This window comes from Apium graveolens, chromosome 8 (assembly GCF_009905375.1).
Source record: "Apium graveolens cultivar Ventura chromosome 8, ASM990537v1, whole genome shotgun sequence".
NCBI lineage: Eukaryota > Viridiplantae > Streptophyta > Magnoliopsida > Apiales > Apiaceae > Apium > Apium graveolens.
This window is the reverse complement of record NC_133654.1, coordinates 208,938,607-208,955,111: the sequence shown is the minus strand read 5'-3', so window position 1 is coordinate 208,955,111 and position 16,505 is coordinate 208,938,607. Positions and strand designations below refer to the sequence as shown.

Sequence of the window (16,505 nt, the reverse complement as noted above, 5' to 3'; positions counted from 1 at the left end):
CTGCCAATTCCTTCATTTCGATCAGCGCCATGCGATAGGGAGCTTTCGACACTGGTTCCGTACCAGGAGCCAAGTCAATCGTAAACTCGATCTCTCTGTCTGGAGGTAGTCCATGTAATTCATCAGGAAACACGTCCGGAAAATCTCTTACTACCGAAATATCGTCGATCTTTACAGATTCTTTCTCCACGTCCATGACATGAGCCAAATAAACTTCGCATCCTCGATGTATTAATCTTCTCGCCTCATAGCCGTTAGAAATTTCCTCTCTTGCCTTTTTCCTTTAAATATTACTTCCTCACCATCCTTGGTTCTTAACTTCACCTTCTTACTTTTATATTCTATTTGTGCTTCATGGTTTAACAACCAATCCATTCCTAGTATAACTGTAACACCCCCAAATCCGGGGTCGGGGATCCGGGTTGTCACGAGTTCCATTTCCCTTAATAACACCCAATCTTAATAAACAATCAACTACTCTGTACAGTGACCCCACAATAAACACACACACCACAAGTTATAGTCTCAGAGATGAATATCCAAACATAACACGAGTCATTTTATTCCAAAATTATATGCCATTACACCTTAAAAGGGTTTCTGAATAAATTTACATTTCTTTGCCATTATTATAATTGATAAAGATACATAAGTCTGGTACATCAAAAGTTGAAAGCCTAGCCTATTGGTAGTTCCTACCTCAGCTACAACGACATCAACACCTATAGGAAACTGCAGAACGTTTCCTATCCGCTCGCAAATTGGGAGCTTGGTCATGTTCATCTTGTCTATCTGATGTTGTGTGATGAAAGAAGAAAGCAAGGGTGAGCAACAAGCCCACCAAAATAATATATATACAGATTAACAATATATGAGCATACTCATAGTACTCATAAAAGTCTTGGTCAAAAGAAATGAACCAAGCTGATATCTTAACGCGACCAAGTCGCAAAATATTCAGTATATATATACATATATATATACTTTTTACAATCTTTAAAATCCTCTGACATGTATAATATACACAGAGTTCCAGTTTATAACTGTATAAAAATATCGTTGCAAGGTGATCTCATATATCTAACCTTGTCTCAACATTTTTCTGAAAATCTTTGATATGCATAAGATAATCATTTACTAGATATAAGTTTAAAAGATGAAGTTACAAGATACTCCAATATACTTATATCTTTTCCAAATACTACTTGAACTACCACCGTTCAAGTTATAATTAGTTTCAAAAGTTCATCACATAAATGAGACTACAAGACAAGATTTGAATAGATTCAATCTTTGAACATCATTATAAATAATGAAGTTACGAGATACTTCAATAAGTCCCGATATATATATACACCTATATATATATACATTTCATACACTCCTTGAAAACCTCTGTTATGAAAATTATAAACAGAGTTGCAATATCCAATGAATTTGGAAAGGAGAAAACCTTGGCATAAACCTGATATCTTGCTGATCAGGCAAAGATACCAATAAGTAACCTTTTCTACTAGTAGATGGACGAATTCCCCACTGGTCATCACCCTGGCCGCAATAGGACCTTATGCTGGACTGCCACTCAGCCACTTACGCATTTGATGGACTCCCACTGAGCCACTTACACTTTCATGGACGCCCACTGAGCACATGTTTCTTATGCCGACTCAAATAGATGGACTTACTTCCCGAACGTTGGGTAAGTAATCAATTCATTTATCAAAACAGCAACCTCGTTGCGAATATAAAATACGCCACAGAGTCGGATCCCTTAGATTTTTGAGTGAGTATTCAAGTCCCCTTCAAAAAGGAAGATCTTAAATTTGAAAACGAGTTTTGGGATCCGCTCTAACCTTTAAAAATCATTTTGAAGACTCGAAAACAGTTTAAAGAGTGTTTGGAGTAATGCTGATTTAATAAAATAAATCAGTACCGATATATAAGAAAATATCTGAATAATATCATTTAAATAATATTCCCATAAAGAATAATCTTTATACAAATAATTGAAGTAGAAGTTGTAAAACTTATACTTGAAATGAGTATTAAATAACCAAAGATATAGTTATACGAAAGTACTATCTTTATTTGAATAATCAAAAATAAGTTTGATTATCGACACCTTATTCTTTAATAAAATAAAGAATATATTTCAGTAAATAATCGGAGTCATAGGTCCTCAAATGGATATTCAAATAATATTCATTAAATAATATAAACTGAGTCATAAGTCCCCGAATGAATATTCAAATAATATTCAATTAATAAAATAAACTGAGTCATAAGCCCTCGAATGAATATTCGAAATAATATTCATTAAATAAAATAAAAGGAGTCATAGGCCCCCGAATGAATATTCGAAATAATATTCATTAAATAAAATAAAAGGAGTCATAAGCCCCCGAATGAATATTCGAAATAATATTCATTAAATAATATAAAGTTATCGAATAAACCTTATTCGATTAATAGTTTTAAAAACTATTCATATATATATATATATAATACTCGAGAGCCTCGCCTCCCGGTTTTAGAAAAAGTTCACCTTTTGATCCCCTATACTAAGGGTAAACTCAGATACCGCTTATCTCTAGCATAGGTATTATGCGACTAATAAGCATTTGAACCAACAGATATATAAATCAGGAATACGAAACAGGCATGCATATATATCATATCAACATGCTCCAATATATCGCAAGAATTTGCTAAATAACCATTATGCATCTATCACAAGATAATGCATGTACAAATGTATACATCACAACAACAGTAAAACGGATAGAAAACTTGCCTGAGCGACTAGGGGTTATAAATGGCTTGGGACGAGTCTGGTAACCTATAAACAACATGTAAGTTGGAATTAAACCAAAGTCACTTGTAAATCTATACTTTAACCAAATTAGACTCTAACGCTCGCTTTGCGCTTACTGATTCTCTTAAGTCGCTCGAGTACCCTCGGCTCCACCATTTTTAATAAATTAACCATTACGAGTTTTAAGGCGATTCTTTCGCGAGTACCTTACCAACTGCCTAATCCACTTAACATAATTGCTTCATACTCCAATTAGTCCTTTAAGGTCTTTAACCTATGTTTCAAAGTGAGGCGAGGGGTAATGGTTCGGTCGCGAAACGCCGTTACTTAAAACGGTCGTTTCTCCTAAACCGTACATCAGAATCAAACGAACTACATAACAAAACGAAGCTCGTAACATGAACTATCTAATCATGGCAATGGTCAAAACCTAGCAGTGAGTTCCCGGGTCCTAATATTAAGAACAAAACAGCCTAAAGTAAATCGGACATTACGACGGCTATGTTTACGCGATTACCCAAATTTAAAATACTCCAATTCAACCCACAATCAATCCACAATCACAACCAAATCAAAACTCCATCCATACTACATCATAACAGCCCCAACAACTCAATATTAACAATTTATACTTATTCCCCACATGAACTAAAAGCTTTACTTAAGTTCTTTAACTAATTACCAAGATTTACAACTCCAAAAACACCACAAAACCAACAAATCTCTACAAACTCAACCAAACTTTAAACAAACAAGCATCATGCTTCACATATACTATATCAATCATATTCATTCCTAATTACTCAAAACTAAAGCTAGGGTTTGGAGTTTATACCTTCCGTGGAGAGTGGAGAATCAAGAGAATGGCTTGGAATCACCCTTAAAGTCCTTATCCAAGCTTAAACTAAACAAAACTTCAAGAACAAAAATTTTAGTTCTTGAAAAACACTATTCACCATCTTCTTCCATGATTTTTAGGAAGAGATTGTGAATGATTTAGGAGCTCAAACTTATAGGATATCCATAACTATGCATAAGGAGTCTTAGATAATTACCTCACTAATTAACAAGGCTTGGATCTTGAATTTTGGAATTTTCCTCTTTGAAAAAGAAGAAAAGCCGAGAGCTCTTCTTGAAAATGGAGGTGTTTTGTTTTTTGATGAAAATGAAATGTTTTGGCTTGGTTGGTTGCTTTTGATTTGTTTTGTTTTGATTTCTTACCTTTTTACCATGATAACTTTTGTGTGGCTCACAATCATCCAACAATTCCTTCCCTTATGTCATGTTTTTGTCATCATGTGATGTCACCCTCCCTCCTTTGTCCTCTTCTCATTGGTTGGATGACATCATCCCCTCTAATCTCTTTGATTAGCTTCTAATTACTTGGCTAATGACCGTTGATCTGTTATACGGTTCGCTTAACTTTCATTTTCGTTTATCGTTTGAGGGATCATACCCGGGATCTTATTACTTATGTTCCCTTAACCTTTCTCAATACATTATATTCCTTTTTATGATCCTCTAATAAAATCCTTGAATTTAAATCATTTTTATCATGTTACCTTATACTCAATTCTTTTGATATCTGGTGGATTTTCGGAAAAAATCAAAAGGTTCAAATTTGGATTCTGACGATCTTTACATACACTTATATATCATATAGAGTACCAATAAAATCTCAGAATATCCATAAAAGAAACCCTACATAGTGTGGCATGAACAGTTTTCTTATTCAGCAATATCAGCAAAAACACCATTCATAAGGGTTACAAAAAGTTCAAAATTTTGGGGTTATTACAATAACCTCAAATTCTCCTAACTTAAAAGGAATTAAGTCAGCAGAAAAGTGCCGACCTTCTATAGACACATCACAATCAGGACAAATCTTATTAACAACAACTTTCTCTTGATTTGCTACCTCTATAATCAAATTAGGCTCTAGAGGGTACGCAACACATTTTACTTTATCAAGAATACTTTAAGAGATAAAAGATCTAGTTGCTCCAGAATCCATCAAAACTTTTACTTCTACTGAGTTTATAACAAGCATACCTGCTACCACGTCCACATCTTGCACCGCATCTTTCATTGTCAAGTTAAAGGTTCTAGCTCTGGGTTGAGCTGATGGTGCTGGGAGAGACGGCGGTCCAGCAATTCTGAGAACATTAACCTTCTGCACAGGCTCTTTGCAATTCCTGGCCATATGGCCCACTTTGCCACACTTGAAACAAGCCAAATCAGGCTTCCTTATTCCATTTGAACATTCTGAAGAATAATTCCCCTTCTGGTTACACTTGAAGCATGTTATGTCCAGCTTATTACACCTCCCCGGGTGTCTCTTTCCACAGTTCCTGCATTCTTGCATCTGGGGTCTGCTTTCCTTTCCCGATTGTCCAGCTTTCTGGAATCGGTTCTTCTAAGCTCCATTCCCGGGTCTAAACTTCTGGAACTTTTGGTTCTGACCTCCACCATTCTTCCCAAACTTCCCTCTGAACTTTGAGCTTCCTTGCTCTTGCTCAGAGCTTTCAAACTTCCTCTTTCTTCCTTCATTTTCTCTTCGAACAGCTTCCCGCTCACCTTCCACTATCATTGCTTTCTGAACCAAAGCAGCATAGTTCTTGATCTCCAACATTGCTATCTGACTCCTAATCCACGGCTTGAGTCCCTGCTGGAACCTTTTAGCCTTCTTCACTTCAGTATTCACGTACTCTGGTACGAACCTTGACAATTCCGAAAACTTCACCTCATATTCTGCTACCGACATTTCCTCCTGTCTAAGATCCAAAAATTTCATCTCCAACTGATCTTGCATATAACTTGGCAAATACTTTTCCAGAAACATCTCAGTGAACTTTTCCCAAGATAAGTCTTTGCCTTCCAATAACGCCTTAGATGACTCCCACCAGAAACTTGCTTCATCTTTCAGATAATAACTTGCGTACTGAGCTTTCTTATCATCCTTAACTTCTTCTAACTCAAAGGCTTTTTCCATCTCTCTCAACCACAACTGTTCTTTAATCGGGTCTGGCACACCTAAGAACTCTGGAGGATGAACAGATTGAAAGTGCTTGAAATTTCCAACTTTTGGGGACACGGGTTGTTGCAAAAGCTGAGCAAGTCTGCTCATTATAGTGGTTTCTGGGTTTATTTCTGGGTCTTGGGTGGGAATTTCTTCTTCTTGGTGATCTGGTGAGTTGGCCATTTCTTACAAACCTGATTGAGCAATTATTTAGCAATACGATAGCATGGCATACAATTTTTATGAAATCTCTTTTGTGGGTTTTAAGTTTTACCCAATTTGCGCATGCAATCCTATTACTACGTAATTCTCATATCAGTGTTGTTTTATCATGGCACGGAATAGGGTTTTATGATCTTTAAGCATGGTTGCATTAAAACATGGCATTGAGAACAGTTTACAAGATAATCAAGGTGCACAAAGGAAAACAAGATAATAGATTTATTTAATCAAAGGTTACATAGGGAATATTTTGGATTTTAAGGTTCTGAAACAAGGTACAATAAATAGCAGGGCTAAATAGAGGAAAAACTGGAAAACATCCCCCTATCTACCCCTATCTTCCAACTACTACTGCTACTACTACACTAGTCTGAAATACAACAAGATAAATGAAAAGGGATCCCGACATCTGACCAAGTATCCCAAAGCCTACCGGCGCTGAAAACAACAATAACAATCTACGGGCTCAACCAACAGTCCCGTCTAATCATCTAGAATCTCTCTCAACACAACCAACATCCAGCGAATGATCTTATGCAGCCTCCGGGCCTCAGCATCAGCATCACTAGTGGATGGTCCCTCATCCAATCTCCTCCTGGCAACCTGCTCCACCATCTTCACCCAAACTCGCCACTCATCATCCATAACAGAAGCACTCTGCCTAGACTCTCTGGCTAGTCTATCCACCAAAGCTCCCAACTCAGGAATGCGGGAGTACATAAAGTCTCGGTCCTGGGCAAACTTGCCACCAACACTGACAGGAACAGTCTTAGGCATCTCTGACTCTGGCTCAGGGGCAGGGGTCTCTGAATCTGGCCTCAGGGGTGAAATCTGCATGGGGATCTCACTACTCTCAGAAGGGTCCTCCTCTGGGTCTGAACTAACATACACAGGCTCCTCTGGAGAGGGTGAAACAGGGTCCACATGGGTACCAGTCGAGCTAATCTCTGAGTCTGAGTCACTGCCACTACTAGGATCCTGAGAGAAAACACAAAACAGCAACCAAGAAATAATGTTAGGGTTAAATAAAGCTTCCAGCTAACTCACACCCTAACTCTAGTTTCCACTTTCTAATCAACACTTTCCTTAGACTATACCTTAATAGTCTAACACAACTCTACATGAGTCAGACTCTCTCGCGATATAGATATATTCCCAAAATACCCTTTTTAAAACCTAACTTGTCTCAGGGACTAGATCCTGTAGCTCTGATACCAACTTGTGACGCCCTCAATCTCGGGGTTAGGAAATGAGGACTCACACACCTCTAATCTAATAATTATTTATGCATAAACCCCGATTAACTACTAACAGGATCAACAGGATAAAGTATGATACAAGATTACAACTACCAATCATAAAATATAACTTATAAACCCAAAATATTATTAAATAAACAATATCGATTCCGGCTGGGAACCGATAGATAACCCATTGTATCTTTATACACCTCTTTCTAGGCGCGAGCTCACTCATAGACACCACTACCTGCTCTGGCAACCGGAATCCCTCAATACGGTAGGGACCACCAGGTACACTCTTATGAGCAGTGCGCCTAAGCCTGGCCATCTTCTTGCTTAACTGCCATGGTTTGATTAAGATAAAAAAAAAGAGTATAAAACTCAGCAAGTAACTATATAGCAGTTCTACAATATCAAATCACAATATGCTTTATCAAACTAGGGCATTAGTCTAGGTGGCAGATTTCCATTTTTTTTTGGATAAGGAAAGGTATCTAAAGAATAGTAGGGGCTTTCAAGAAACAAGGCTCGAAACAGGACGAAAGCCGACATTCATCACAAATCATTATAGGATCAAAATAGATCTTTCGATAGAGGAAAGCAACAGTATTTCAAGATAGAATCAATCATATGACCAATAATTTCAAGAATCAGGGTTCTCGAGCTTTAAGCTCCACAATAACAATATCAACTCTTTTCAAGGCAATATAAACCATTTTCATTTCCAAAATCAATTTACTGAATAAAAATTTCAGTTCCCTTTTAAATAATCAATTAGAACCCTTGATTGGATCACTTTATCTTTCCATTTCATTATATACGGGTGATCAGCCCGTATCGACCTCCATTCCGGTCTTTAAGGTACCAATCGGCATAATTTCAGCCTTAAATTGGACTAGTCCCACTAGCCTCTTACCATGACTGGACTAGTCCCACTAGCCTCTTACGTCTCAATCCAATCCATCAGGAATTTATTTGGAAAACCTTGAGTTGGAAAAAAACAAATAGGTTTTCTAAAATCCATTTTATCATTACCAAACATTTGAAATCATTCGGACTCTTTCAAGTCGAAACTCATTCTTAAATCAGATTTTAAAGAAACAAAGTTCAGGGAGTGAACCAAAGATACGCAAGGAACAATTCTCAAGAATTTTGTATCAAGGACAACAAGGCACTAAATTAGAAGGATCAACATTAACTTAGGGATCATTAGGGTGATCAAGAGAAACAGGGTATCATTAAACAGAGTTAACCAAGATAATCAATAGGTTCAATATGATTCATGGCATTATAGGTAACTTGAACAGAAAGGTCTGGTTATCAATGAGTGAAATCAATAGGCTTATCAATAACAGGTTATCAAGAACAGGGATTCTCTAAATCAATAACAGGGTTTCATAAAACAAGGGTCTCATAAAATAAGGGTTTCATGCTTAAACAGTTCAATACTCTACATGGTATGAACAACATTTCCTTTATAATCATTTACACAAGTAATCAGAGTTACTTGCCTGAAATTGCTTTCCTGAGGGTTGAACTACTGCCACCTAGTAAATCCTTTCCTTTCCTAGCTTGAATGCCCTCATGCTCCGAATCTACAATAAAACCATAATCTTAATCAGATTCTCAACTCTCGTTCCCGGAACGATCACTCTATACGATAACTCGATTATATCTTTGACTCGAGCATACGAATATAGCTTATACATATAAGCACATAGCACATAGCACATAGCATATCCCTTTTTCTCGTAGCTTTTATATCCTTATATACTTAACCATCAAAGCGCACTCGCTTGACATTGGCTATTTCTCAAATCACACTATCACGACTCTTTTACGAGTACAAGACCTATTTACATCCAAACATTTACGTATATACTATCACTTATATCAATCAACTTAATTTCCTTTTCTTTTGCTCCTTAATTCGAACCATACATACAAAACACATCCACATATATTCATTTTCAACCTCATATAAGCAAGCACAACTAATGCAATTCACAAGGATCATTTAGCATTTAAACTTCATCCCTTTTTAACCAAAAAAAATCCGAATCCTACTTTCATTAAGGATCGAAATCAACACTTTTGTTTAATTATTAAAGTTTAAACTCAACATTACTTAATATTTGTCATGCAAATCAAAATCTCACTTAGCAATTCAATTCACTTAATTTCACCTTTTTATTCCTAAGAATCCATTCGAGTTTTTCCATAAATCAACATACAAGAATGGATTTTAACATACAAGGCAATACATCACATTCCTTACCTATTTTAGTTTTTAACAAGATCATTCCATTCACTTAAACACCAAATCATGTAACACCTAACTCATTCAACCACATGCATTTGCTCAATCAATAATTAACCCCCTTTTATCTTGTTTTCATTCGGCAAAAACATAGTTTTCAACTCAAAGAGTAATCATTAACATGCATTAATTAATCTTGTTTAAAACTATCATGCAATCACTTTTAGTCCACATAGATTTAGTGTTCAACAAGATTAATTCACAAAAAAAACCGAATTCCTATTCTTTATTTAACAAAACCCGAAGCAAAAATCCACATGCAACCTTAATTTTTGATTTTCTAAGCAACAATCATATGCACACAATCAATGGAATCATTTAATCAAACACCCACTTGAGTTTCATCAATGAAGCAAAGCCCTTTTCTAAATTTTCCAAGAAATCTTAACATGCATGCATCATTTCAAGTTTATAAATCACAAACTTTTTATTAACAACTATCCACCATTGATTTCATTGTCGAAAACCAACTTGATCACTTTAAAAACAAAACCCATTCGGTTATATAGATAATGACCTCATGCAACCACTAAAATTAAAGTGTACTTAGTTTAGAGTTCAGTTTTCACATCACAACTCACCACCAGTTCACCGGAGTTCATCACCGGTGGCGGTGGCTTCACGGTGGTGCCCTCATTCGAGGGTGTCCAACCACGAAACCCCCGATTTCGTCAATTACGCAAGATAAACTAACATGCACATCTTTCTATCATTCATTTGTAAGGAATCAAGCTTAACAAGATGACATCAATCAACAACAAGAAGAACCATAGGGTTCTCGGGTGTACACGCACACCGAACACACACAACACACACACCGGCATGCAAGCCTAATCACACACATGCACACACTTCTACCCATACATAAGTGTTTAGCAAGAAGAATTAGGGAGGGTTGATAATTTTGATCAATGAAAAAGGAAGTATACCGAGAGAGATTGAAGAGAGAGCCGATAGAGAGTTGTTCGAGTGAGAGAGAGAGAGTGAAAGAAAAAGAGGAGAGAAAAGAGTGAGTGCACGGCAAGAAGAAGAAAATGGGGGAAGGAAGGAGTATCTTATACTCCACTAAGATTAAGGGCAAAATAGTAATCTAATAACTCCCTTTTAATTTGCACTTTCTTTCCCTTTTTACTCAAATGCAATAAAATTTAAAATAAAAAAATTTCTCTCTCGGAAAGTCGAGGATTATTGAAAATGACAATTTTAACACGTAGGTCTCGAAATTAGCTTTTTATCCATTACTCATAATAAGAAATTGAGCGAACGGTTGATTTTATATGAATTTCGCAAACTTGCTTTAATAAATACATTTCCCACATAAAATCAATTTAAAAATGCAAAGATCAACAATCAAATTCACTTTTTATTTTTAAAAAGTCTCTAGGGTCTTTACGAAGATAACAGAACAAATCCCATGTTTTTATCCTTCTCAGGTGATTTTATAAAAATGCGCGAGGGTTAATTAAACCTTTACTTAAGTCACATAATTCCCTTAAAATTCACAAAATTGACACAGAACACATAGTCATGCACACAGTCAAGCAATCACACACATATAGTCACATAACGACTCAGGTCTGATCATAGAATCTATCCCTCTTTAACTTTATCTCCTTTTACGCGTACCGGGTCACGTTCAGCCTGACGGCCTGACGGCCCGACGCTCAGCGTTTCGATTACGCTTCTCATTATCTTTGCCAATCAACACGTCTCTTAAAATGAAATACTTTATTCATTTACTTCACATATAATTCACATTTTATATTATTTAATTCCATATTAGGACGGGTTCCGTTCTACCTGACGGCCCGAAACCACAGCTCGACTTCTAAGCTGACTCTTTAAATTGGAATATTTTTATCCATGATCCTTAACTCTAGTATACAGATAAGACAAATAATCACCACTTAATCACATAATTATAATCTCATCACATAACACATACTTTATTTTCTTAATTACGATGCAAAATTCTCGGTCGTTACATTGTCGATGTTAGAGGAGGTGAAAATAACAATCATCGAGGTTTTATAAACTCATATATATTGTGAGAGTATGAAAAATGAAGCAAATTTGTTCGTAAGTAGTTGCTGAAATGATGGATTGATGATCGATTCGGTGATATGAAGGAATCGCCGAGGGAAGATGGTGTATACACACAATATACATATTTATGTATGTATCAGAAACGATAATGATAATAAAGATGTATAAGTGGAGGATATGTAATGATAACGTCAATGTTGTCGAAAATGGTGTCAAATATGAAGAATGTTTAAGGATGAAGATTAAGTGTATATTAGATTTGAGTATGTTGTTATGATTACATATATGTATAAAGAATAAAATCATATGATTAGTTCTTAACTCTAATTTGAGCGTTTATACACAACCACACATGTCAGTCTACTAACTCAACGATATGTTTTTTTGAAAAAATGTATTATCTTGTCTTTCTACGTTTTTTTAATTATATATCAAATTCCTTGAAAATTCAAAAATTAAGTATATTATTATAATTACATATGAAATTTCGATAAAAATTTCAAGTTAGTATTAGTTTCCTACTAATAACATACATATGAAATTACATGTAATTTTTTTTGTCAAATATATCATACTAATAACATATAACATTTTAAAACTTATAAATTATCTATTTCAAAATTCAAAATTATTAAATTGTACGATTTTAATGTACGTGCTATCGGCGTAATTTTAAATCTTTAATTTTAGATCACATAACTAATGTCACAATTCTTTTCTCAAAAGAAGGCACGTGACACAATAAACTACGTACATAAATTTGTATTTTAGGATTATCTGGATTCCGGAGAGGTGTGCTAAGCAGCCCGCCAAATACCAGAGTAGTAGGTGCATTTCACAGCGGCACAGAAATGTCAAGATGTGCATATCATAACGTCAATTAGCCAGACATGCCTTTTCATGATTTGACATACCTTTTTATTAATTTTTTTTATTTTTTAATAATTATTTTATTATTAGAAATATCCAGAAATAACAAATATAATTTTAGAATATTTACATATATTTTAATATTTAAAAAGTTATTAATATAAATAAGTATTATGATGGTATTTGATTATTACTATCAATTAAATTTTATTATATTTAATTGATAAATGTCTTTTTGCAAAAAATAAGCCTATAGATCGGGTGATAATTACCCTCCATGGCAGTCATACAACTCAGGCGAAAGCAAGACCCCTGATTTTGAAATAACAAAATTTTACAGAGTGTTTATACAAGTTTCAAACAAGATGAAGATCATGGTTGCAATCAAAAGGGTGGTTGATTATGCAGTGAAGATTCGAGTAAAATCAGACAAGACAGGTGTTGAAACCAACAACGTTAAGATGTCGATGAACCCCTTTTGTGAAATTGCTTTAGAAGAAGCTCTTAAGATTAAAGAATCTGGTTTTGCTTCTGAGGTTGTAAGTGTTAGTATGGGTCCCACTCAGTGTGTTGATACTCTTCGAACTAGTCTTGCAATGGGTGCTGATAGAGCCATTCATGTTGATACTAAAGAGATGCTTTTTCCTCTTTCTGTTGCTAAGCTTTTGAAAGCTTTGGTCGATGTTGAGAAACCTGGCCTCTTGATTCTTGGCAAGCAGGTTTGTGTTCTTGATGTTTGTGTTTTTTTTTGAGTGATTTTGATATTTTGATTAATTGAATTAGTTTTGGTGTAAAGATTGAAATTGAAATGACATTTTAAGTTTATTCTAGGTTGTATTTTTTTATATAGAGATGCATGTGTAATGGATTTGTTTGATATTGCTAAATGTTAAGTCTTTTATTGTGATATGTTTGGGTTTATTTTGATTGATGCGGGTTCGTAAGTTGAACCAATTATGGTTGTTAGATTGGTTGGCTGATTATTGTTCTCAGATTATGTAGCGGTTTGATTATTGACATTTTGGTTTAATGGTTTAGTGAGTTAATGGTTAGGTATTTCTGTCTTAAATCTAGACTTTTGTGTAGGCAATCGATGATGATTGCAATCAGACGGGTCAAATGGTAGCAGGGCTTCTAAACTGGCCACAGGGGACCTTTGCGTCTAAGGTTTGATCCATTATGCACAACTCCGAGATGTAAAATGTTCTATGATTTGTTGCTCTTTATTGAACATGGTACCATCATTCTTATGATTTTTGTTATTTTGAAATGGCCACTCTTGTCTAGCCCTTGTATTGTTTTTCAGTTTCTGACATTTGTATGTGTTCATTGTTATTTGTTAGATACATCAGCAACATTATAATCCTTGCTTCCAGAAGTTGTCTAGGAGGCCAAAAATTCCTTTGACATGTTAAGGAACCTAGTTTTCGTGTTAAGACCTAAAACTTTGTTAAATAGCAAGCATGACTTGCAAGGCAAATCTCTAAAGCGAAATCTCAATGATAGGTTTCGACTTCATATACATATTAAACCAAATGATAATTTTCAACTTTGTTTACATATTAATGATGAGTTTGTATCTTCTAGACTACATACAACTCCACTAGGACGTAATAGAATATATTAGCACACAGCCTCCATCCGAAAAATTGTGCCGATTCTCCAGGATTTGCTAATAAATATAGGTATTCCCTTGTTAGATACTCTGCTTGAATGATTCAGTTTCAATTTTGAATTTTTACACCCAATTTCTTCCATGTATCATTGCAGCATTGTTTTTCAGATTATCTTAAAGTTTGATTTGTTTCTTTATTGTTGCTGCAATTTGGTCGTTATGTTAGTTTCAAGATTAACTTCTACGGTCTATTTACCTGTAAAAATCTTTAAAGCTCGCCTCTCTTTATTATGTCAACTTGTTGCCTGTACCTTTCAGCTTTTTATTCAGTCGTCTTCTTTTCTATTGGCCCATCATCGGTCCTTCATCAGTCATCTGTTAAATAGAAACAAATTGTAATACAAATCATTTTAGTGAAATCCAAAAAATTATGTTATGCAGTGGTTTTTTCTAAATTCCTTAATAAATAGGTCTATGCTCTGTAATGCTTTTGGGGCAGTTCACACTTTCTTTTTCGTTTCCTACCTTCTGAATTTGAGAATTTCTCTTCGCTATATACATATCATATGTAGTGCATCAACTGGAAAGTCAGAGTGTACAATCTTTTTCTATAATCGCATCCTAGATTCTTCTAGACTGCCCTGTACAGGCTGTACTGTACTTCTATATGCTCATGTGCTACAAGTCTACACATATCTAGAAACTTTCCCTTCAACTGTAATAACCGACATTGGGCAATGTTAACTTTGGTTTTTCTAACAATAATTATCAGCGCCTGAAAATCTGAAGTTTAACTATCACTTGATACAAGAAAGCTGTTACTGGGACTTGGATTTTTTAATCTTTAGTGGCAAGGCAGTTCCCATAACATTCCTTATTTCCAGTAGGCGACTTAAGTGTTGCTCTCCCGGTCAAATTTCTTTTTCTCGTGGTCTATTTTTGGCTCCTGATGTATTGAAACTGTTTCAGAAGTCGTCGCTATTTGCTAATAAGCATGATCTTCACCAGATTGACTGATTGAGTATTGGCTATCAGCTAGTGCTTTTACAGATCTTCTATAGCAGTTTTTTTTCAGATTATATGCTCCTCGTCGCTATTCAAGGCCACCGATACAGTCATAATTTCATTTCAACTGCATTTCGTTCAAACTTACAAGTTATACTTCTATAAACTCGGCACACACTCCTTGTTTCTTCTGTTAGTCAATTACAAAAATTTAGGTACCCATACATTTTATGCCCATAAAGGTTCAAACCCTCAACTTTTTGTTACCAAGAGAAGAGTCCACTAGGCTTAAGATGTTGGGGATAATCTCAGTGTATGTTTTTATATAAATCAGAGATAGTGAGATACTTATTTCCTCTCCTACTTTTGGTGAAGGGAAAAGCCCTACTAATTTCAAATGCATGCCACTATTTTCTGTTTTGAACTTCCTGCTAATCCAGGATAATAAGATATGCTTGTATTTTGTTTACAATCGATATTGAGAGAGCGATGGGGGTTTTGAAGTTTGTTGCTGATGCTGACTAAATAATTTCAATAGCTAATTGTATCTTTATACATTTAATAATCATTATTTTGATATTTCTATGAAGTAAGAGCTGATTTATTTATTGTTGTAGTTAACTGACTCTTGTTATTAGGTTGTGCTAGACAAGGAAAAACATGTAGCAACAGTAGACAGAGAGGTTGATGGTGGCATTGAGACTCTGTCATTGGACTTGCCTGCAGTACTCACGTAATTATTGGTCTTCTTGTTTACACCGGCATTCATCTTTATTCATATAGCTAAGTAACATGTGTGGCAGTATTGTCGAAATAAACACCGCCAAAGCTGCGTGGAAGTGTTTTAACTTTAAATTTATTGTATGATTTATCATGTTTTGCATAAACTGATGGTTTAAACTTTTGTGCATATGTACATTTGTCACACAGCACTGATTTGAGGCTGAACCAACCAAGGTACGCGACACTCCCCAACATAATGAAAGCAAAATCGAAGGTCATAAAGAAATTTACCCCGCACGATCTGAATGTCGAAATAAGATCTGACTTGGAGGTTGTTGAAGTTACAGAACCCCCAAAGAGAAAAGCAGGTGTTCTCGTTTCTTCAGTGGACGAACTAATTGACAAGCTAAAAAATGAGGCCCGTGTCATCTAATTACTGCAACTTTTTAGAATTATCTACATAACTTGGAAGTGCAGAACAATGACATGGTCTAATCAATCTCCAATCTATAACTCGGTGGTATTTCAACAATTTCAACATTTGATTACTAAAGGAATGTATCTTGTACTGAACATTTAACTGTAAGTTATAAACTACATACATCACAAGCATGCCTTTTTTACATCAA

The 16,505-nt window shown here is 35.3% G+C and overlaps 1 protein-coding gene across 1 annotated transcript; it reads left to right on the top strand.

Moving 5' to 3' along the window:
- The first annotated feature begins 12,779 nt into the window (after positions 1–12,779).
- On the top strand, positions 12,780–16,505 carry LOC141678148 (electron transfer flavoprotein subunit beta, mitochondrial). Its single transcript, XM_074484397.1, has 4 exons — positions 12,780–13,252; positions 13,620–13,700; positions 15,792–15,886; positions 16,084–16,505. The coding sequence occupies exons 1-4, from the start codon at positions 12,899–12,901 to the stop codon at positions 16,307–16,309; spliced, it is 756 nt and encodes a 251-aa protein (XP_074340498.1). The 5' UTR covers positions 12,780–12,898; the 3' UTR covers positions 16,310–16,505.

What these genes read in the sequence shown, in the direction of transcription:
- LOC141678148 (XM_074484397.1), top strand. Translation starts at nt 12,899, where the DNA reads ATGAAGATCATGGTTGCAATCAAAAGGGTGGTTGATTATGCAGTGAAG. An exon ending in TCTTGATTCTTGGCAAGCAG is followed by an intron (nt 13,253 to 13,619) that starts GTTTGTGTTCTT and finishes ACTTTTGTGTAG; the next exon opens with GCAATCGATGATGATTGCAA. An exon ending in GACTTGCCTGCAGTACTCAC is followed by an intron (nt 15,887 to 16,083) that starts GTAATTATTGGT and finishes TTTGTCACACAG; the next exon opens with CACTGATTTGAGGCTGAACC.